The sequence below is a fragment of the Macrobrachium rosenbergii genome, chromosome 19, assembly GCF_040412425.1.
Source record: "Macrobrachium rosenbergii isolate ZJJX-2024 chromosome 19, ASM4041242v1, whole genome shotgun sequence".
In the NCBI taxonomy this organism is placed as follows: Eukaryota; Metazoa; Arthropoda; class Malacostraca; order Decapoda; family Palaemonidae; genus Macrobrachium; species Macrobrachium rosenbergii.
Window position 1 is genome coordinate 6,354,157 of NC_089759.1, and position 21,974 is coordinate 6,376,130.

General features: G+C 35.5%; 2 protein-coding genes across 19 annotated transcripts in view; one reads left to right on the forward strand and one right to left on the reverse strand.

Moving 5' to 3' along the window:
• LOC136848589 (protein phosphatase 1 regulatory subunit 16A-like) overlaps positions 1-12,744 on the forward strand; it is a 174,776-nt gene extending 162,032 nt beyond the window's left edge. For all 17 annotated transcript variants that reach the window (XM_067120939.1, XM_067120942.1, XM_067120945.1 and 14 more), the window contains 6 exons: positions 609-684; positions 1,534-1,622; positions 1,773-1,910; positions 5,928-6,046; positions 6,907-7,097; positions 11,781-12,744. In XM_067120939.1, coding sequence (XP_066977040.1) covers positions 609-684; positions 1,534-1,622; positions 1,773-1,910; positions 5,928-6,046; positions 6,907-7,097; positions 11,781-12,340 — 1,173 coding nt within the window. In that variant the 3' untranslated portion in view covers positions 12,341-12,744. The remainder of the gene's footprint in view (positions 1-608; positions 685-1,533; positions 1,623-1,772; positions 1,911-5,927; positions 6,047-6,906; positions 7,098-11,780) is intronic.
• Positions 12,745-13,156: 412 nt separating this feature from the next.
• Positions 13,157-21,974, reverse strand: part of NELF-B (negative elongation factor B) — a 59,777-nt gene continuing 50,959 nt past the window's right edge. For both annotated transcript variants that reach the window (XM_067120955.1, XM_067120956.1), the window contains exons 10-12: positions 21,607-21,788; positions 20,996-21,196; positions 13,157-13,681 (exon numbers count right to left, since the gene is read on the reverse strand). In XM_067120955.1, the coding sequence (XP_066977056.1) occupies positions 13,544-13,681; positions 20,996-21,196; positions 21,607-21,788 (521 nt within the window). In that variant the 3' untranslated portion in view covers positions 13,157-13,543. The remainder of the gene's footprint in view (positions 13,682-20,995; positions 21,197-21,606; positions 21,789-21,974) is intronic.

A 21,974-nucleotide genomic window follows, 5' to 3' on the forward strand; every position in this document is an offset into this window, starting at 1 on the left:
CTTTGTTTTCAAAATTGAGATCACAGAACTGATGATTTTAGAATAAAAAAAATATGAGTGTAATTTTGGGTTTCTAATTATGTAACATGACTGTATGGTAATTTTAATTATTATATTAATATTTGTGAAGATATTGTTGTTGTCCACCAGATATTTAGTGAAAGGAAAGTTGATATGTATCTGTGAATTTTCTATACATGATAAGGTGTGTCTGGTTATACAAAACAGTTTTAAATAGGGAAATGTATTAATCACTTGATTTATCAAAAGATAGTAAGGAAGGATGATTTGGTTTATGGATTGTAAGAGTTGACTGCACTGTTCTTCTGGAGCAGAAGTATTGAAAGATTTTTTTTTATAACTTTTCAAAGGGGGAACAAATTGTAGTTTTCCAAAATTGTATTGCATATTTTTTCGTGTAAAATTTTTGTGATAGAAAATGTCTTAAGTGGGAGGTGCAGAATCATGGCAGCTATGGTGAAAGATCAAAACCATTTAAGGTAGTAAAGTTTGCATTTATTTGCATAACTTTTTTTTTATATTATGCATCATAATTATTTTGAATGCATAAACAGATAGTACTGTCTAATGTGAAGTTTATTTTACAGCCGGATGTTCTGGAATTATTAGTACAAAATGGAGCCAATCTTCATGCTCGTACAAAAAATCAGGAGACTCCTTATGGTGAGTTTTACTGTTTATTCTGAATCTTTCTCCTTGTTGTAATTGTTGATATAAACTGAATGCCATCCAAGCCATCCTTTGCTAATAAAAGGGAAGTGGAATTCGTAGTGCTTTATAGCAGTGTAAACTGCGGGTTATCTACATTTTGGGGGTATCCTTGCAAAGGTTCTGCAAAAGTCTGTTCCAATAAAACTACATTTTGCTGTCTTCCATAATCTATTTTGACTTTGACTTTATGTGCTGTTAAATATTAATTTTAATTTTTTTGCTATTGTTTTGTTAACAAGATTTTTCAGAAATATAATTCACAGATAGGCATGGTTTGATTTTGGTGGTTCAAATCCAGATAGAATTATTTTTTTTTAACGTCTTTTTGCTCTAGGGCTTTGAGCTAAGGCCACTTTCTTTGTATGACAACAACCAGATTTTGCTGGTTTAGCCCAGATAATGTATGAAATTACAAGCAGAATTTATATATTATAAAAAATGAAAGAATGAAACAAACCAAATGCCAATGGTAGAAGAACTGAAAATACAATGAAAAGCCCAAAACGGATAGCAAGAAAAGAATAGTAAAGAGCGATAAGACAGAATGACTTCAGTTTATTTTTCTATTATCTCCCATTTTGATTTTATCCATGTGCTTTATTGTTTTGTTTTTCCAAATACTGTACTGCAATGCAAGAACATATTGTATGCAAATTTTGTGTAGCTGCATGGTTGTTTGTTCTGATTGCTTACAAAAATGAGCCATATATTGGTAAGTATTTGCTGCTAAGGTCAGGTATTGTATGATTTTTCTGGTTATTGCTGCACATTAAAACTGTGTCTGCCTTTTTTTTTTTTTAGATATATGTGAAGATGCTGAACTTCGAGAGAGGATTATGCAGTTGATTAATGAACAAGAAACTAAACGTCTTCATGATCAAACCAGAAAGGTATTTTTTTTGTGGGATTATATATTCTGAGACTATGCATGTACATTCATCCATCCAAACTTCAGAATGTTTTATTCATGTTATTTTGTTTTTGTGTTTTGTTATTTTGAGTACAAAAGAGTGTTATTATGTGATGCTCACTTCTTTCAGGTTCGACGAGCACATTCCAACACACGAACTCAATCTGTCAGACGAACATCAATTCGTGAAAAGACACTCACGCCAAAGAAAGAAGCACAGGAGGAAGCAAGAATTCGCCTTCAGTTAGAAAACAAGAAAAAACCTCGGGTAACTATCTGCTTCAGTTTTATAGGGCAGTGATTGCTGCATCAGTATCCTGGTGAAGTTATAGCTTATCAGATAACTATTTGCTTCAGTTTTATACAGCAGTGATTGCTTGCTGTATCAGTATCCTGGTGAACAAGCCTCAAAATAAGATAGATGCTTTATAGTCAGTGTAAGACTCTTGTATATTTTGTGGGCAATTGTCACCCGTCTGAAGTTACAGCTTATGAGAGCTTTTAGAGAATAGTAGAATAATGCATGAGATGATCTGGAAGGATGCATGTTGCCAGGCAACCGAATTACATTTTGGCTGTAATATGGATGGCTCAAAGGAGGGTAAGATCTTTAACAGGAGACCAAAGTAAAAGAAAAAAATGCAGAATGAAGTCAGAGCGATGCTGCAAAGAATCTTTTTTACTGCATAAATTGTGATGCACAAGTGTGTCATCATCATTCACTTTATATTTGGATGCTTTCAGCAAAGAACATTACTGCATACATAATGATGCACAAGTGTGATATAATCATTCATGTTTATTTTTGGATGCTTTCCTATGTCAGCTCTCCTATGGGGCATTTGGCTAGCCCTATTTGTTTATATATAGGTTGCAGTTCATAATTTTCTTTAATAATTTTTTTTCTGTGTCAACTTTTTAAGATGGTAATTTTCTTTAATAATTTTTTTTCTGTGTCAACTTTTTAAGATGGTATGTCTCCAACTTCTTTGTAAATATCTTGAGTGTTATAGTTATTATTCTGTTTGCTGTATTTATGTTTTGTTGGTTCTTGGGATTTCTAAGAGTTTCTGTGTCCTATAATGTTAGGACACTGGTGTACATTTATTCTATCTTGAGTTGTAGTCTTTTAGTTGATAATCTTTCCCCTACTTTGAGCATAAAGTTTTTCTATAAATGTCAAAAAACTCATGCATTTAAAGCACTGTTTTACATTTTGTGTCATAAGCATTGCTGTGCTTACTTGGTACATATCACTTAACAGTATGCATTCTTATATTCCTTCTCATCCGTGGTGAGCAATTTATAATGTAGTGTTTCATGCCTCGGGTTTGGCATTTCAACTTTTAACCTTTTTGGAAGAAGTTTCATCTTTTGCCAAAAAGTTTCCCCATGGTTTTATATCTTTTTTTATATTTTGTAATATTCTTTTCTTCATTTTATAGGATAATTAGGTTTTCTGTCAGAATAATCTGTGAGGAAGAGTTTTAATTATGTTTGCTTTTTACACTCTTTTAGATTGATATTGCTGTACAGTAACTTTTGCTGTAGGGTCAGTTTATTTTAGAAATCAATTAATTTGTATCAGAATTTAGAGCCTTATTTCATTTTCTAACTCATAATTTCCACTTTTCCGTAACCTACATCTCGGTGAACATTCCCATTGTGTTAAATTTTGTACAGTAAATACTTTTGAGAGACTGCAACCTATTCCAATCTATTTGCTTTTATGAACAAGCCATCTGTTGTACTGCTGTATATTCTTCACATTAGAGGTGTCAGAACATTATTGATGCTGTTCCCTTATTGTGAATGTGATGTCAATGGTTGCTAACTTCACATTTAAAACAATTTCTGTTTAAGATTGTGCCCCAAACACATACCCATACAAGCAACACAATAAGACATATGGTCACTGTGGATGTTCAAAATCAGTGCCACTCATGTAGGGTGCATGTAAATGAGAACTGTAATACAGGACATGTGTAAGATACATGGAACTAAGCAGACCCATTTGTTTCCCTCTCTCAAAGGCACAGCTTGGTAGCATTTATTATTGTAGAGGGTACCACTTAGTATGCTGAGTGACACACTGTACATAGTACTAAATTTCAGGAAAATTCCTTCAACCCCAGCTGCATTACTTTTGTTCTTCACTTTTCATTTGTTCCCTTTGGTTTTTTCCTACTTAGTGTTCCAACTATTTAACTTTATCTTAATCTAATTTTCAACTGTCATTTCAGATCTAATCCTTCACACAAATTCTGTGAAATTCTTGAAATGGCTTGGTAGTCATGTTAAATTATCTTTAATAATAATAATGTCACATAAACTTTTTATCATAAATAGCTTAACAAGATTCATAGAGCTTGGCAGAAGGATTTGTTCATAAGTTAATGATAAGTGGTTAAAGCAAAGTAGATTTGAAGAAATTGAACCACTATAGTCGAGCCAAATGAAAGTGGTGCGTGAGAGAAGGCCTCCGTCCAACGCATCGTATCGACATCAAAAGATTTCGGACATCAGACCTTAAAGACCGCTCAGTGAGGATACGAGCGAACAATCTGACCAGCTTATTACATGCGGATTAACTGATTTAGCATGTCAGACGAAAAAAAATAATCTTGTTCTTGTCTGAGAGGGGTTGATATCTAAATCTTAACCACATGTCAAATTATTTGTCTTTTCATATAAATAAATACTACATTTACAATTAAAAGGTTCCCTCGAGTTTGAGCCAGTATGTTATTTAGATCCAAATCCTTGGGCATGAAGGCTGAAATATCATCAATCCTTGGGCATGAAGGCTGAAATATCATCAATATAACAGTACCATGTTACGGGAAAATGGAAAATCTTGGGGATGCACAGGCATTCAAAAAATTCCATATATAAATTTGAAAGAACAGGTGAAAGTGGGTTTCCCATTGCTATACCAAACGTTTGTTTAAAATATTCCTCATTGAAAATAAAGTTTATGCAATTCATCTTTAAGGTATTCCAATACTGAGTCAATGGGCAGTTTCATGTATATATATATATATATATATATATATATATAATATATATATATATATATATATATATATATATATATATATATACAGTATATATATATATATATATATATATATATATATATATATATTATAATATATATACACATATGTATATGTATATATATATGTATATATATATGTATATATATATATATATATATATATATATATATATATATATATATATATATATATATATATATATATATATATATATATATATATATATATATATATATATATATCACACACACACACACACACACACACACACACACACACACACACACACACACACACACACACACACACACAATTAAAGAGGGAGAAACAATCCTGTACAGAAGACATGTGGGTCTTAAGGATAAATGTATTTTTGAAGGAAGAAAACACTTATAATCTATTAAAGCACTCCCTGTGTGGCTCTGATTGACCTGGGATCATAATTCTTCCAAGGTTCCTATTTGTTTTCTACTGATCACCCGGAGAAAAAAGCCGAAAAGGAAAATATATCCGGGATTATGACCGATGGAACCTTCCCACCTTTAAGATCTTAATGCATCTTCGGTCCTGAATCGGTTTCAGGACTTCTCAAAACCGCGTTCTCCAGGTAAAATGAACGAACTCTTTAGATTTCGCCACGATACATTCAGTCTCTCACGCGCCACTTTCGTTTGGCTCGACTATAGGTGGGAAGAGACCAAAGGATTTATTGCAAAATAAAGGGAAGTTTGTGTAACTTTGGGATTGAAGGGACATGGTGAAGAACCCTCATTGCTGTTCACAATTCTGTGGAAGATGTATCATAAGTATGCCAGTGTAGGACTCACTACTAAAAGTACCCACTCACAGTCATCTCATTGAGATAATTTCCAGTTATTATTCATTGAGATAATTTCCAGTTATTATATTGATTATCCTGGTTTGCCTAATGGGAATCTGCAGTTTATCAAAGTTAGGTAAAGGCAATAGGATCTGTTGTTTTGAGAATTATTGCCCTGTCAAAGACTGATTGCGTGAATTGCAGTTTTTTCATTCTAGCAGTGTAGATATGTTTTTGTTGAAATAATATTTTATTTGTATTGGCAGTCTTTTGAAGAATTTAAAAATTTTAAAATTATGCAACAAAATTTTACTCTTCTAAAATGGTTTTGATTGTATTTTGAATGGCTGTGCAAAAATCTATAACAGTGTTTGTTAGTAATCAAAATAATTTTCTACTTTAGCAGGAGGATTCACCATCTTTAGGAAGTTTGCGACCTATGAAGGAGCCCGATGAATCTTCTTCATTCACAACATTCCCTGCTGTCATTCCAGAAAATAATATGAATACAACTAGTGCCAAGTAAGTGTTGCATGGCAATATGTATTATTATTTTAGTTAAATTGCAGTATATGAAGATCATGGGAAAAAAGTATTACATAAAAAATATTTGGAGGAAAGGCAATGCAGTATGGAAAGCATGGAGGAATAAGCTTTTTATAGCCCACTGAAAATCTGGCTGTAAGTGCTGGTGTAAAGGTTGTGTCAATAATGGTCAAAATAACAGTTGATAGTTTGGCTTCAAGCCAAATTTACCAAGGAGCTGATCTGTATAATAAGGCAGATATTGGAGAGGAGGTAACATGTAGATTTTCATAAGACATTTAGCAGAGTACCAAGACCAGCAATCAGATGGGCATTATGAAGACACAAATTAAAGGAAGGATCAATACCAAGTTATGGGTCTGTACCATAAAATGATTTTACTCTGGCAGGTATGTCTGAAAAAAAAAAAAAAAAAAAAAACTAGCTAAATGTTGGTGTCCATCAAGATTCTCTAACAAGTCCTTTACTGCTTATCTTATGAATGATGCAGAAAAGGGGGCCTCAGAATAGTCATTTGCATGTTTTGTTAATTACCTCATTGTCTGAATCGGATCAAGTGGTGTGACAGCAGTAGATACTAGCATGTGTTTCCAGTGAATAATGTTTATCCTATGCACATTGTTTGTAAATTAAGTTGTTATAGGTACTCAGTTATCCTATGAAAATAGTAATATTCTAATTAAGATCTAGAATTGAAGGGGGTTTTATTATGTTACTAGAGGTCCCCATATTTGTTTGTTATATTCTGCATATAGTAATGAATCCTGTCATTGTCGTATAGATTATAAAGTTTGCTCTACCTTACATTTATGTTAATGCATTTCTTTAAACTTCAGGGATAATCTATTAATGGAAGAAGAGGAAGAAGAACTCAAAAAAGAGGAGAACGAGAAAAAGGAAGAAGAGCGAGAACACACTATAACTGAAGAAGAGGAAGAAAATCAAGCCTTGTTTTCAAATTTTGAAAATGTTAGAGGGATAGTTCAAAAGAATGATGTCCTTGCTGCATCTCCAGATATACTCAGTGGTATGTATAAGGGAATTTTTGTGATCTTGGAGGTTAAAAGTACAGTAGACACGAGTTAATACCTGAACTATACTTTTTTGCTAAGGGCTTGCTTCTTTCGTGATTCTTTCGGTGCTTTATGCGAGCAGCACCTGCTTCTCGTCTAATTAATCTATCCATTACAGGATGTGGAGAGCTAGTGTTGGCTTTACTGTTTTTGCTCACTTCCTGAGCTTTTATTTGAGAAATACTTTATTTTAATTGTATATTTAATTTATCTGCAGATAGTGATGTTTACCCCAAATAAGCTATGCTTCATCCTAGATAAATTAAAAATTGGGTTATTGTCAGTGTGGAATTTAAAATATTGTGCTGAATTATTCATAAAGGTAATTTAACCCTTAAACACCTATTGGACGTATCATACGTCGACTAAAATTGTCTGTTGGGTGCCGAGAGGACGTACCGTACGTCGACTGCAAAAAATTTCAACCTTCGGTCAACTTTGACTCGACCGAAATGGTCGAAAAACACAATTGTAAGCTAAAACTCTTAAAATCTAGTAATATTCAATCATGTACCTTCATTTTGCAACAAATTGGAAGTCTCTAGCACAATATTTCAATTTATGGTGAATTTTTTGAAAAAACTTTTTCTTACGCACGGCGGTAACTCAGCCGAAATTTCATAAATTCTTTCGTCATTTTGTCGTAATTTTTGCACTGTTCTATATTAGCCGTTACATAAAGTTTTATATATGAAAATGTGCGCAATTTCATGTACAATACAGCAAAATACAACCCATGGTTGTAGCTTTTATCAGTTTGGAAATATTTTCATATAAACCATGATAACTGCCAAAATTTCAACCTTCGGTCAACTTTGACTCGACCAAAATGGTAAAAAAATGCAATTTTAAGCTAAAACTCTTACGATCTAGTAATATTCAATCATTTACCTTCATTTTGCAACCAATTGGAAGTCTCTAGCACAATATTTCGATTTATGGTGAATTTCTGAAAAACTTTTTTCCTTACGTCCGCACCAGAAATTCTTTAGATCACGTTGTCGTAATGTTTGCACTGTTTTATATTAGTCGTTACATAAAGTTTTATATATGGAAATGTGCGCAATTTCATGTAGATTACAACAGAAAATAACTCATGGTTGTAGCTTTTATCAGTTTTGAAATATTTTCATATAAATAAATCACGATACCTGCCAAAATTTCAAGCTTCGGTCAACTTTAACTCGACCGAAATGGTAAAAAAACGCAATTATAAGCTAAAACTCTTACATTCTAGTAATATTCAATCATCTACCTTCATTTTGCAACAAACTGGAAGTCTCTAGCACAATATTTCGATTTATGGTGAATTTCTGAAAAAATAATTTTTTCCTTACGTCTCTTGTGTGTAACTCGGCCAACATCTCAGAAATTCTTTCGTCATGTTGTCGTACTGTTTGCATTGTTTTACATTAGTCGTTACATAAACTTTTATATATGAAAATGTGCGCAATTTCATGTAGAATACAACAGAAAATAGCTCATGGTTGTAGCTTTTATCAGTTTTGAAATATTTTCACATAAATCACGATAACTGCCAAAATTTCAACCTTCGGTCAACTTTAACTCGACCGAAATGGTAAAAAACGCAATTGTAAGCTAAAACTCTTACATTCTAGTAATATTCAATCGTTTAACTTCATTTTGCAATAAATTGGAAGTCTCTAGCACAATATTTCGATTTATGGTGAATTTTTTAAAAAAACATTTTCCTTACGTCTGCGCGGTAACTCAGCCGAACATCTCAGAAATTCTTTTGTCTCGTTGTCGTAATATTTGCACCGCTTTATATTAGTCATTACATAAAGTTTTATATATGAAAATGTGCGCAATTTCATGTACAATACAACAAAAAATAACTCATGGTTTTAGCTTTTATCAGTTTTGAAATATTTCCATATAAATCACGATAGAAAAAATTCGACTTTCGGTCAACTTTAACTCGACCGAAATGGTCGAAAAATGCAATTGTAAGCTAAAACACTTACAGTATAGTAATATTCAATCAATTAGCTTCATTTTTCAACAAACGGGAAGTCTCTAGCACAATATTTCGATTTATGGTGAATTTTTGAAAAAACATTTTTTACGATCCGCTCGTTCTGAATTCATGCATCATTTTGTGATAATATTTTCTCTGTGTTGCTTTGATCGTTTTAAAATTTGTTATATACCAAAATCATTGCAATTTAGTGTACAATACAACTAAAAAAAATTAACTCATTAGCTTTAACCGTTTTGCTTACAGCGCGATTTGTATACAATTATATACGTTTTTTTTTTTTTTTGCTGTCATATATTCCAATATTTATATATGATAATGATATTTTTTTCATTTCTGATGGTTGCATACTAAACTTCAGGCAATGACAAAAAAATTATCCAAAAATGAACTCTTAATCTTAAAAACTAAGCGTGCTGTGATTTTTTTAGAATAACTTTTTTCCCGCTTTGGCGCTAACTCACCGAACGCCGCCGGCATACGTTTTTGTAAATAGGGCTTCGGCGTTAAAGGGTTAAGGTTTTTGATGATTTTTGTCTGTGGATAGCTTTTGTTCCTTTTCTGGGATAGAATGGGATGGTGACACAGGATGCACATTGAGTGATAGATCATGGCATTGAGGAAGTGTTGTCCTGAGGCTATTGTTGTTTTGACCTAGTTCTGAAATGCCTCGGTGCACTTGCCCTCAACATGTGTGCGAAGGCATATTAGAATTTTATATGTATTCCCAGGAAGAAGACTCACATCTTGTGGTCTTTTTGTTGAGAACAACTTGTTTGGTCAGCATGGATTGGGTTGTAGACCCAAGGTACAAGTATGTGCATAAAAGAGCATATTTGTACCACCCTCCCAAGGATTCGCACTGGCATATCTTTCCACAAGTAAGCCAGTAGTAGGTCTCTCCAGTCCATGTTTCCTTTTCTTGTGATGAAGGACTGAGTATTGCAGTGTGACTACGAGTGTTTTGCCTCCACAGCCATTGAAGAAGGTATATGCTGTAACAAATAACTGAAGTAATTGGTCTTGATCTCATAGCATGTTGAGCCACGTGCTCACACTGCCTTGTGGACATGTAGACTGACCCCCCCCTTTCCGTGCTGTAACATCCTCTTGTTCCTCTCCTCAAGTGATTCAGCCCTTACCAGGCCATTGAACTGCCAATCTTGCTGTCTTATCCTGGTTTTGCTCCTCCACTACACCCTTCCTGCCACTCAGGGACCCACTCTCTCGTCAGACTGCTAGTGCAGCATTATATAGTGTTCAGTAGCAGAGTGTGTAATTGGGAATGGTAGTCAACTCTCAAAGAGAACATGTTCATCCTTCAGGGGAGATAGGATCCATCAGCTGTCATTCTACATCCAATAGTTCTGGAAAAAGCCATGTCCAATGACAAAGTCCTGGCAAATTTAATAATCCTACTAGTTGGAAGGAAATTTGAATCCCAGAGATTTTGTAATATCAAGTGATGGATGAATTATTGCAGGACCGTTATTTGTGGCATCAGTGAGATTATCCATATAAAAAGTTCCCCCCTGATAGTTCATATGAACTTTTTTTTTTTTTAGGGGGAGGGCAAATGCTTCTCTCTTATGTTTGTTTGCCTGAAATGTAATGTGGAGCTTACTGCTATTCGTTGTGCAGGAAAATGGAGTCTTCTTATCTTCACAAGATGTTTTTTTATGGATGTTAATCATCAACATCTGGATTTTTTTTTTTTTTTTTTTTTTTAATTGTCAAGATGGTACCAGTGTAAACCCCCATGATAGGTTTCATTACTCATCATTTCTCTGGCATCCTCATAACGTTGTGGCTTTTTGGGGGTACCTGCCCCCCACACTTACGGTTGTTCTGCTGCATTCACTTTTATGCTACTTATCAATTTCAGGCCATAGTGTTCACTTTTATGCTGCTTATCAATTTCAGTCCATAGTGTTGCATTCCTGTGGTCTCTATCAGTTAGTCTTCTTGAGGATTGACATCTTATCTATTTAGTCTTCAATTGCTTGTTGAAACTGGGTAATTGCGAGGTATTTAGGAAGTTACAGTTGAAGGCTATTTCATTGTTGCTGACTGTTAATACATTCATTCTTTGGATTATTTTTCATTTTCATTTGAGAAATATGCTTCATCTGGGATTTGATGTCCTTCATTCTCACTCATTGGGTAATGATGAAGCCAAGCATGTTTTGACAACACAAAACAGTGACAAACCCATTAATCATAGAATGAGTGCCCTTCACTGCTCTTGGCACACAAAAAATGAAAAAGCAAGTGTCAGAAGCACACCTGGGCATGAGGTGTAGAAGTCTCTCAATCCTGAATGGTATGAGTTGTTCCACTAGGTATTTGCTTTCCATGGAAATACAATATGCCAGTGTTATTATTAATAATTACATGTTAGCTTGAAATAAGTTACTTAAAACATCACATTTAGAAATCCTGTTGTATAGCATTGCAAATAAAAAACAACCTTTGTATACATGTGCAGTAAAAAAAAGTGTATGATGTAGGGACAAGAATCCAGTCTAGTTCTTCAGCTTGTGAATTTCTTTAGCTACCATGTGCTTGAAAACTATTATTTGTTCTAAAGTTGAATTACATTTTGAAATGTGAACTAAGTCATTGCCTGTTTCAGATGCAGTTATCAAGACAGACAAAAATATAATTGCCAGATCCAGCAGTAACAGTAGCTTGTGTCGAAGCAGTGGATTTCGCATACCAAGTAGTAGTATGGTGGAGAAAGTAGAGCCCCAGCCATCTACACCACCCATTCCTCCTCCTCGTAGCTCCTCTGCTGCTAAGTCAGATATTGTGTCAACAAGTAATTCAGGGGGAAGTGGAATGATTACTCACAGTGGAGAAGGAGGAAGCAAGATTGACATTCATGTGACTGTAACAGTTAATCCATTTTCTCCAGGTACCTTAGCAGACTTAAAGAAACAGCGTGCTATGTCCCGAGCTTCACAGAGCTCATATACGCTTGCCCCTGCTTCTAGTACTTATTCCTTAAATACATCTGACTATGATCCTCGACCGCATGGTCGAAATCCAGAGTTTACATCTTCGTCTGTTAGAGTGGATACTGTAGCTTTTAGACCTCCTGCATCTCCATCACTTTCACCTCGAAAATACTGTGGAGATCCAGCAGAAGTAATAGGAGGAGTAGACAGTCAGTCTTGTTGCTGTACAATGTAAAGACCTGAATCATAAATTCCATTTTTGATCTTTAATGGGGATATTTAAAAAAATATATTTTTAAAGTAATATTTAGAAAACTATTTTTTACAAAATGGAGTCAAGTGATCAGATTTGAATAAGTGCAATTAATGCAAGTCCCTATTGCAAAACTCAAGATAAAAAGGTGTAATATTTACTTAATTGATCTTCATGTATAGCCATGGTTTGAATGTAAATATAGTTAGAACATTTAACATGATAATACTGTTGATTTAACTTGCAATACTGTAGCCTAGATCTGTGAAACTTGTAAATAATATGTAGGATTATTATTGTTATTTGTTTAGGTTGTGAATTAACCATTGTTAACGAATCATGTTATAGCGTTTTTATTTTACAACAAGTAATAGCTCATTCTTATACATTATATTTTATTGACCTTTCATTTTTATCATTAAAAATCATAAAGGAAAAAAAAAGCTATAAGAGTACTGCACTATATTAATGCAAGTGCCAAAAGATTTAATTTATTGGGTGAATAATACCACACTTAGCAATACTGTATTTGCTAGTTGACTATTTTGATGTCACAACAGTACATTTAACACAATGTGTGGTACTTGTCTTTCATTGTTTTTGGGCATTTTTTCCCCTGTGATTTACAGTAAAAACATTTAGCAAGAAACTGTATGGTGATTCAGTCTCAAATCTTCCACTGTACCACCCACAAATTTATATTGTTCCTGAGTTACTTCATTCTAAAGACTGGATCCTGCAGTATATTTTTATGTTTCTGATAAATACCCTGAAAAAAAGGGTAAAGAAAAAGTAAAATTGTAAAACATTACACAATGTTTACTACCTAAGTGAAAAGAAAGTGCAAACACTTTTACAAGAACATAACATGAAAAGAAAATATAGAAATTTTTATAGACAGGGTAATGTTATTACCATAACTTTCTTAAAAGAATATCTGTCTATTAAGATTATTTACACTGATAGAAGTAAAAATAAGTTTTGACTGTTGTCTGGTAACCTTCCTAACAAAAATAGCACGTTTCCTTTCAAAACTTAAAAGTCAAGCTCCACTACAGGAGAAAAACAATTTGTAAATTATTAACTAGATTTTCTGATGACTGTTAAAATACTTTGGCTGCCTGTATGGGTGTCTTGCAATTGCAACATACAGTAAAAGAAAGAAAAACAGAAAATAAGGAGCTCTTATTGAATCGGTGCAGGCATGGGCACAGCTGTTAGTGGTGAGTCCATCTCGCCCATCGGTGTAGGTTGATTTTGAGAGTCTTGGAATGCCCGAGTCTTTGTTTGGAATTTTTCATACAACAGCTGACTTGCTTCACCCTATAAAAAAATAGAGGAAAATAAACTAAATTTCTCAGTCATTTTATATAACGTGTAATTTTAAAAAATTCACCCCTAAACAAAATATGAAGACAGTTTATGGGAACTTTCCACAAACTTTGATGAAAGAGGAAGACTCGTTCACTGATGAAATCATGAATGTAATAATTTTAATGTTTCCTGTTGTACAAACGTGTAATTTTTAAAAATTCACCCCTAAACAAAATATGAAGACAGTTTGTGGGAACTTTCCACAAACTTTGATGAAAGAGGAAGACTCGTTCACTGATGAAATCATGAATGTAATAATTTTAATGCTTCCTGTTGTACAAACTAACCTTTCATGTATTTACGTACTGTTAGCAGGCACTATAGCCTATGTAAAATAATAAACGGTGCCAGTGGTGGCTCAAGTATTTGAGGGTGAGCCATTCATGAGCTAAGAATGAAAAATATACCTATGGCTTTGTAGCTTCCCCTTTTGCTATTTCAAGAATTCAAACTGGATTGGGAGAGGGCTCATAAAAACCTTAAAAATGCAAGATTTAAAATACATAAACGTAAAGGTTATAGTTAAAGACAGAGGAGAGTTTCAATATGCTGTGCAGCTTATTGAAACAGGAATAGGGGCATCTTCCAACAAGGCATGTTATGTGATGCTCATTTTTTTATGGAATACAATAAGCCTCACATGTAAGGCACCTTGAATAAGAGAAGTTAAGCAATGACAGTGAAGGTGGTATCCTTGGTATATCCATGTTACTACTGCTATGTAACCATTAAAAACTAATTTAGGGTTGGCAGAAAACAGTACTTAACTTAAAAAATTGGGAAATGGCACATGGGATAGAATATAAAATTTTGGCCAATGGCCAAGTGCTGGGATCTACGTCATTCAGCGCTGAAAGGGAAATTTGAGAGTAAAAAGGTTTTAAAGGCATAACTGGAGGAAAACCTGTCAGTTGCACTCAGTAGCGTAGCCAAGGGGGGGAGGGCACATACCCCCCTTCTGGTCCGAGTTACTAAATGACAGACCTAGAAAAAAAAAGCTAAAAAAAATAATATAAGGAGAGAGCAAGATCATAGGAAAAAGGGCAAAAGATTAATGGGATAAACCAAACAGATAGTCCATCCAAGTAACAAAAGATTAACCTTAAGAGAGAGAGAGATGGCAAACCCATTTAGGGGAAAATAGATACTTAATGCAGATGGTACTAAATTAAAAAGTGGAGAGTCACATAACACAATCGTGAAACAGCAAGATCATCTCATTACGTGTTTCTCCGTATACTCTTGCAGTGACAATCACTTCAGTTCTGTATTTAAGTCTGCTGAGGAAATGGCTATTACTCTAGATCTTGCAGTAGAAGTGCCACGTATATCAACTAAGCAGCAACATAGAGGGAGTGTCAAAACTTCACTGCCACATGACCACTACAGGGTCAATGTCTTTTATCTTTTGTTGACCATGCTCTATCAGAAATGAGAAGGTTTCCAAAGGATCATCCTGTTCTCCAACTTCATCAGTTAATTCCATCTGTGACTGAAAACCTAAATACTGAATCTGTTGTTTCTTCAGCCAAAATTTATAATCAAGATCTTCCAAACCCAACTTCCCTTCGCAGTGAATTAATAATGTGTGAAACGACATGGAAAAGCAGCTTGGCCCATGAAAGACCATCCATTGCCATTGCTGCTTTTAAGGCATGTACACAACTGCCAAATTTTAAGCAGCTTCTGCAGTTGCTATCAACTATATCTGTGATGACCTGTTGAGTGGAGCGCTCATTTTCAGCACTAAGGAGAATAAAAATGGACATACGATCTACGAGTGAGGAGCGGTTGAAGGTGTTTGCACTTATGGAGATTCATAACGATGTGACGATAGATGTGGACAAAGTGACAGATGACTTTGCTAGGCATAAGAATCATCGTCGTCTTCTGAAAGTCCAGATTTACTGTTCAGCTACTGTTTACATTTCTCTTGTCTGCTGTGATCAGATACAGCATTATTTGCATGATGACTAAGAGGTCACAAAACAGAAGAAAAAAAAATACTGAAAAGTTTTTTTTTAGTTCTGCTCAAAAAATGTGTGGGTATTAAGTGCCTGTATATTGAGATATGAAAGTGATGTGTAATGAGATACCATCTTTGATCTTAAGGGAAAACAGCAAAAACTATTATTATTATTATTATATTATTATTCTACCAGACGAAGCACTTAATACTGGTTCTTGGATATGTCAAAATATACATTTCAAGTGCATCAAAATGCCTCTAAAATTGGTAGGGGCTTGCTGCACTCACCTGGTTCATCTTCCACAAAAGTGGGCCCCCCTTACTAAAATCCTAGCTACACCCCTGGTTGCACTAGAAAACAGTTGTTAGGAGAGGGAGGAAAGTAAGATGGAAGAGAATATGAATGTGGCTACAGCAAAAGGAATGAAGGGTTGCAGCTAGGGGGCAAAGAGATGGCGCAAAGAACCTGTATGCCTACAGTGCACTGATGGCACTAACCCCCTAAGGGGAACATATGCAGTCGTTATAGGCTGGTTTTCAAGTAAATATGAAAACAACTAAGAGAAAACTTTTCACAGCCATTTGAAATGGCATTGTGAAAGATTTGTCACGTAAGCATTGTCTAGTTAAAAGTGACTTAATTGCTAAGTGCTTTTTTGGCAAAACATGACAAATTCTTTAAGTAATTTGTATTTTTCCTAACATGCAAACCTGATGTCTTTACATATGGGATTAACTTTCAGCTAGCTGCAAATCCGGATGTTAAACTTTTGCAAAGAGGATATGGTAACAGTTACTGATGGTAGTGGCAGAAGCACCACCCACCAAGTTGGTATACATTCAGGGGTGGTAAGAGGTGGGCCCTTAATGTAAAGACCTCAGGTTTGTATATTAGGAAAAATACAAATTACTTTAAAAATTTGTCATTCGTTCCTATACAAATACAAACCCTCGGTCTTTACACATGGGAGACACTTTTGGGAGGGAGGATTCCGAGTAAACCTCTGAATTGACTGGTAGTTTGGCTCACCTGGGTACTCTCTTCTTGGTCATGAAAGAGCTAAGAAAGATCATACCTCGGATCTATTGAACAAGAGAGATGTCCAATCGTCAGACTTCTGGGCATTTCGAGCTAAAGTAATGTACAGTAATATCCTTGATTCAAAAAGGTTTGGATGAACCCCCAGCATCAGAGACTGTGAAGCTAAGAATAACCAAGTAGACTACGTAGAATTGAATGTATACTGACTTGGTGGACGGTGCTTCCACCCCTACCATCAGTAACTGTTACCATATCCTCCTTGCAAAAGTTTAATGGCTGGATTTCCAGCTCACTGAAAGTTAATCCTATATGTAAAGACCGAAGGTCTGTATTTGTGTAGGAACAATTGATTTTTTATAAACCCACCCCACACACATATTGGATTGGGATTATAAATGAGATTCAAAACATCACTCCTTCCTAGGATGTGTGACTTACAATTTACCAAAATAGTCTCGAATTAAAACATAAAATACTTTTCTTTTAATACAGGAAATAAAAAAATTGGGAATAAATTGATTTAAGCAACATGGAATTACTTCTGCTAACTATTTAATGGTGATATATATAAAAAAAAAAGATGAACTTCATAACAACTATTGCACAGTGCTAAAGGTAAACAAAGTGTCAGCTTTGCATAATTGCCGAAACAATCAGTTGAAATTAGGAAAAACAGTAAAACAAGTTAAATTATCGTATAAAAAATGGAACTTACTAATACCTAACATGGTGCCTGCTAACAACAGACAACACTGGAGATCGAAATGCCTAATAAATGTTAATTTTCTTACATTACTGTACAGTAAAGTGTAAAAGGGGGTGAAACAGTTTTAAATGAAAAACCAATTACTAACAAGCAATGGAAAATGATCTTCAAGAAAACACCTGACAAATAATGGCAGAGCTATTAATAGCACTGCAACCCCATAAAAAGTTAGGTTATTAGTACATAACTGAAAGTCTAGCAGGCATGTGTGCTGTTACACTACCTTCTTCTTCTGTCTGGCAAACAAAAGACCAGCGAACCTGGGAATGTTGCACAACTGTGATATGGGCATATATATATATATGATTATTGGCATTGCTGCAACAACATAATTTCAAAGGACACATGGTACATATAGCAAGGAAACTTTAAAAACAGACATTGCAGCAAATGTGCAGTCAGCCCATGAGATGTGAAAGCAAGGCAAGAAGAAGCCAGCAATCTAGTAATGACAATCCAAAATGTCTGCAGCTACTGCAAGAAAAAGTATAAACAGTAGTGAGAGGGAAAAAACTGCAAATTCTACTGACAAATGCAGTAACTAGGTCATCAACTGTTTTACGTGTGTAAAAAGGATTTTGACAAAGGAAAAATCTATTTCTGGAGAGGGGCCCGTGTCACCCGGTGAAAAAGTCCATTCAGCACTTATTTCTAGGTAATTCCGTTGCTAGATACCAGAGAAAGCTAAATGAAATGCTGGAGTTACTACCCCCAGAGTGAGCTCCACTAGATGGAGTCGTGTATGGAAAAGGGTGAACTACAAAACACGGAACCTTATCCTATAGAGATTCCCAATGTCAAAAGTCCCAACGAGAGAGGTGCTGATACAAGCCCATGCACTACTCATGGACTGTATACAAGGCAACACTAGCCGCATTCCATGTTAGCACCCACCCCACTAGAATGAAGTTTACCATGGGAGGGAGAGAATGAAAAACAGGGTGGGTCACCGGGTGACACGGGCCCCTCCAGAAATAGATTTTCCTTTGTCAAAATCCTTTTTCTGGATCGGGTCCCGTGTCACCCGTGAAATAATAACAGAGAAATAAACATCATTCTTATGCTATTAAAGACTTAAATAGAGACGTTGAAAACGAGGAGAATTCTACCCTGAACATTAGTAAGGTCCTCTAAATTCATGTAATGAAAATAATGTAAGTGGTCACCGTCTAAGATCATGAGCTTAGAATAGCACCTGAATAGGCTTGTATTAAGAAAATACTTCCTGCCTAATAGCAGACCCAATGACAGTACCCCCTTTTTAAAAAGTAGAGGATCTGACAAAATTGCGAGGTCCTGTCTAAAAAAAGCCTGCAAGGAGAAAACTGGGCACAGAAACAGACCTTGTAAAAGGGGAGTACTTTCCAAGGTGACCACCGAAAATGAGGACCTTCAATTGTAGATAGAAAGTTAGGGTGAGGAATTCGCAACACTACCCCTGATGAAGGGAAACCAAAATGATTGGTTCCGACAGACAGGGCAGACAGTACAGGAAAACTAACACTAGAAGCTAAGCTGATTAAAAATTTTTTGGGGCTTCCCCAACAAGGAAAGGTAAGAACAAGATGATTGTTGGTTACCGAAGCTAACTCCGATACATTACTCAAAGACCAGGAAACCGAATGTGGACGGAGTACTGTTCTTAGATGAACACAGACCTTAGGGATGAAAGTTAAGAGCCTGTGAGTCTGGTTCCAACAAAACACTTTCCTCGAGGCCAATGCGGCCACATCATTACTGTAGCTTCGAAAACTATGTGAAGAGTGCTAGTTACTTAACTGCAGAACCATACTGCAGTAGAGTAGGATCCCTTAACTGATTTCAGGAAAACAGTAATAACAGGACCAATATCAGTTTCCTCCTAAACTGTAAGATTCACAAAGACCACAAAGCCAGGACACCAGAGTTTGAGGGGCTGGCGCAGGCTGAGTTTATACCAGACGGGACAGCTTGATAGTTTGTGGCTGAATTGGGTTGCAAACAGACCTACTTCCAGGTCCAGGAAAAGGTCACAAGACTACCTGAATGACGCTCCGTCTAAGGACTATTCCGACACCAGGGGAGGCCCTGGATAGGGAAAAAGCAGTGACCTTTGGACCCCTACGAGAAGGGTGGTAGACAAAGGCACTTGTGTCTGTTGGTTATGGAGAAGAATGAACCATAACCTGAATGAAGCAACTCGAGTCCAAAACCACTTGTTTACGCAGCGCACTATTGCTGTTTTGTTCAGAACCAGCCTAAAAGGAAACCTCTTGGGGAAGAAGTTTCCCAAGGACAGGAAGACTGTCACCGCCTCCAAAGCGATGATATGGAACTGCCGGAACGTGACCGACTAAGTTCCATGTACTTCATTGGGCCAAAAAATATCCACCTCACCCGCCCAGAGAGGTGACGGTGTGGAATACTGAGGCCGGAGGGGAAAGCTGGAGAGGAACTGACTTCGGTAAGCACTTGATAGTTGTGCAAGGCCGGAGGCCACTATTCAAGCAGGAGGAATCAGGGAGACACGTCCCTGACTCCGCCATACCCCGGTCATAAACTCCAGCTTTGACTTCAGAAGGAGAACCGTCACTGAAGCAAACTGGAGAGAACCCAAGACCTTTTCTTGGGCACTGCGAGAGGTATGCTTGAGTTAATGAAATTATAGATCGCACTTGCTATCTCTTTCCGCTTCCACTGGATTCACAACTACGGAAGGCTACCCTCCTGAATCAGGTGGGATTCCTTCCTGGTTACTTAGAAGCCCAAAGACTCTAGAAAACCGATTATAATGACCGGCACCCTCAGGCAATCCCCGACGCTGGGTGCCCAAATGAGCCGGTATCTAGCAACGGAATTACCTAGAAATAAGTGCTGAATGGACTTTTTCACCGGGTGACACGGGACCCCGATCCAGAAAATATCAGTTTGTATGAATATAAGATCACATATAGATTATAGATTGAGTAAGTATTGCCCATAGCTAAAGAATTTATCTAGTTCTATTCAATAATAGCATCGGGAGATGAACCAAAGACATAGATCTTATCTATAACTCAATCTAACATCTCTAGAACTGACATTCAAATGTTTAAATCCATCAAATATAGTTCCATAAAGAGTTTGACATAGGAACTTTTATATACTGTACAGAGCATTTATTTCAGTGGGTTTTATTTTTGCTATTTCCATGTTTTATAGAAATCTGCAAATTTATCCAACAGCAATTATGAATATTTTTTCTTGAATAAATACTTGAAATAAAACACATTTTTAGAGCTGAATTCAAAAAGTGAATTAGGCCAGTTTAAGAAAAATGTGATAAAAAGCTGTCATGAAACGAAAGCCCTTTGCAGTACATCTTAGATTTTTAAACATGGATCTTAATTCCATTTGCTTCTGCAATACATTAATAGATTAAATACCTCAAAACTTACACTTGAGGCATTAAAGAGAATTTGATTAAATCTGAACCATGTAACTATAAGAAAAGTAAACAGTTCTTACGTGATGTGGACCAGGTTGCAAAACTTTCTGCAGAGTATCTAGTCGAGCAGGAGGCAGTTTAGGATGTACATACCAAACCAACTTCATTACATGGCGCATAACATTTTCTCGACTTATGTTTGTGAAGAAAAATTCATCAAAAACTACAGTGCAAAAATCTTCAGTAGTAAAATCATCAGCCATTGGAATAAGTGCTGCAACCTAAAATGAAAGGAGAGTTTACTGCCATTATCTTTGCGGTCCATTAGTGACCAAATTACATGTAAAAAGCAGAGTAACATCAATGTTTGTACTTAAAAAAAAAAAAAAATCTCCAATTATAAACAATGTGCTCATGGGGATGTAATAAAGCAACCTTATATTAAATCATCCCCGATAATTAATACTGAGTGTACATTCTACACCCAATACAATATCTCATTCCAACAACAGAATATCTGTAAAATACTATCACTTGATGCATGCCATTTACATGGAATATTACAACATACAAAAACAAACTTTCCTCAGAAAAGTAGCAAAAATTTCTTGAGATCATTGACTTTACCAGACCTTGAAATTTAAAAATATTTAGTCACTTTTTTTCACATAACAGATGAAAATATACATACCAAAGAATGAAGGAAAGTATCTTGGAAGGCTCTGTCTTGATGGCAAGTTGCTAAAGTTCCTAATACACGCATTAAAGCAGTTTTGTCCTTACGAGTTGCAGTGTGAAGAGTATAATACATGGCTAATATGCAAGCAACACTGCTTTCCTGAAGATATGCTTGGTAAGCATCAGGGGGTGGTCCTATAAAAAAATACATTATTATACTAATATGCAAGCAACAATGCTTTCCTGAAGATATGCTTGGTAAGCATCAGGGGGTGGTCCTATAAAAAAATACAATCGAAAATATCAAAATATTACAGACACCTCATGAACAATGTCTATATCTAAATCACACTAAAATACTTTCAATCACAGTATTATTAA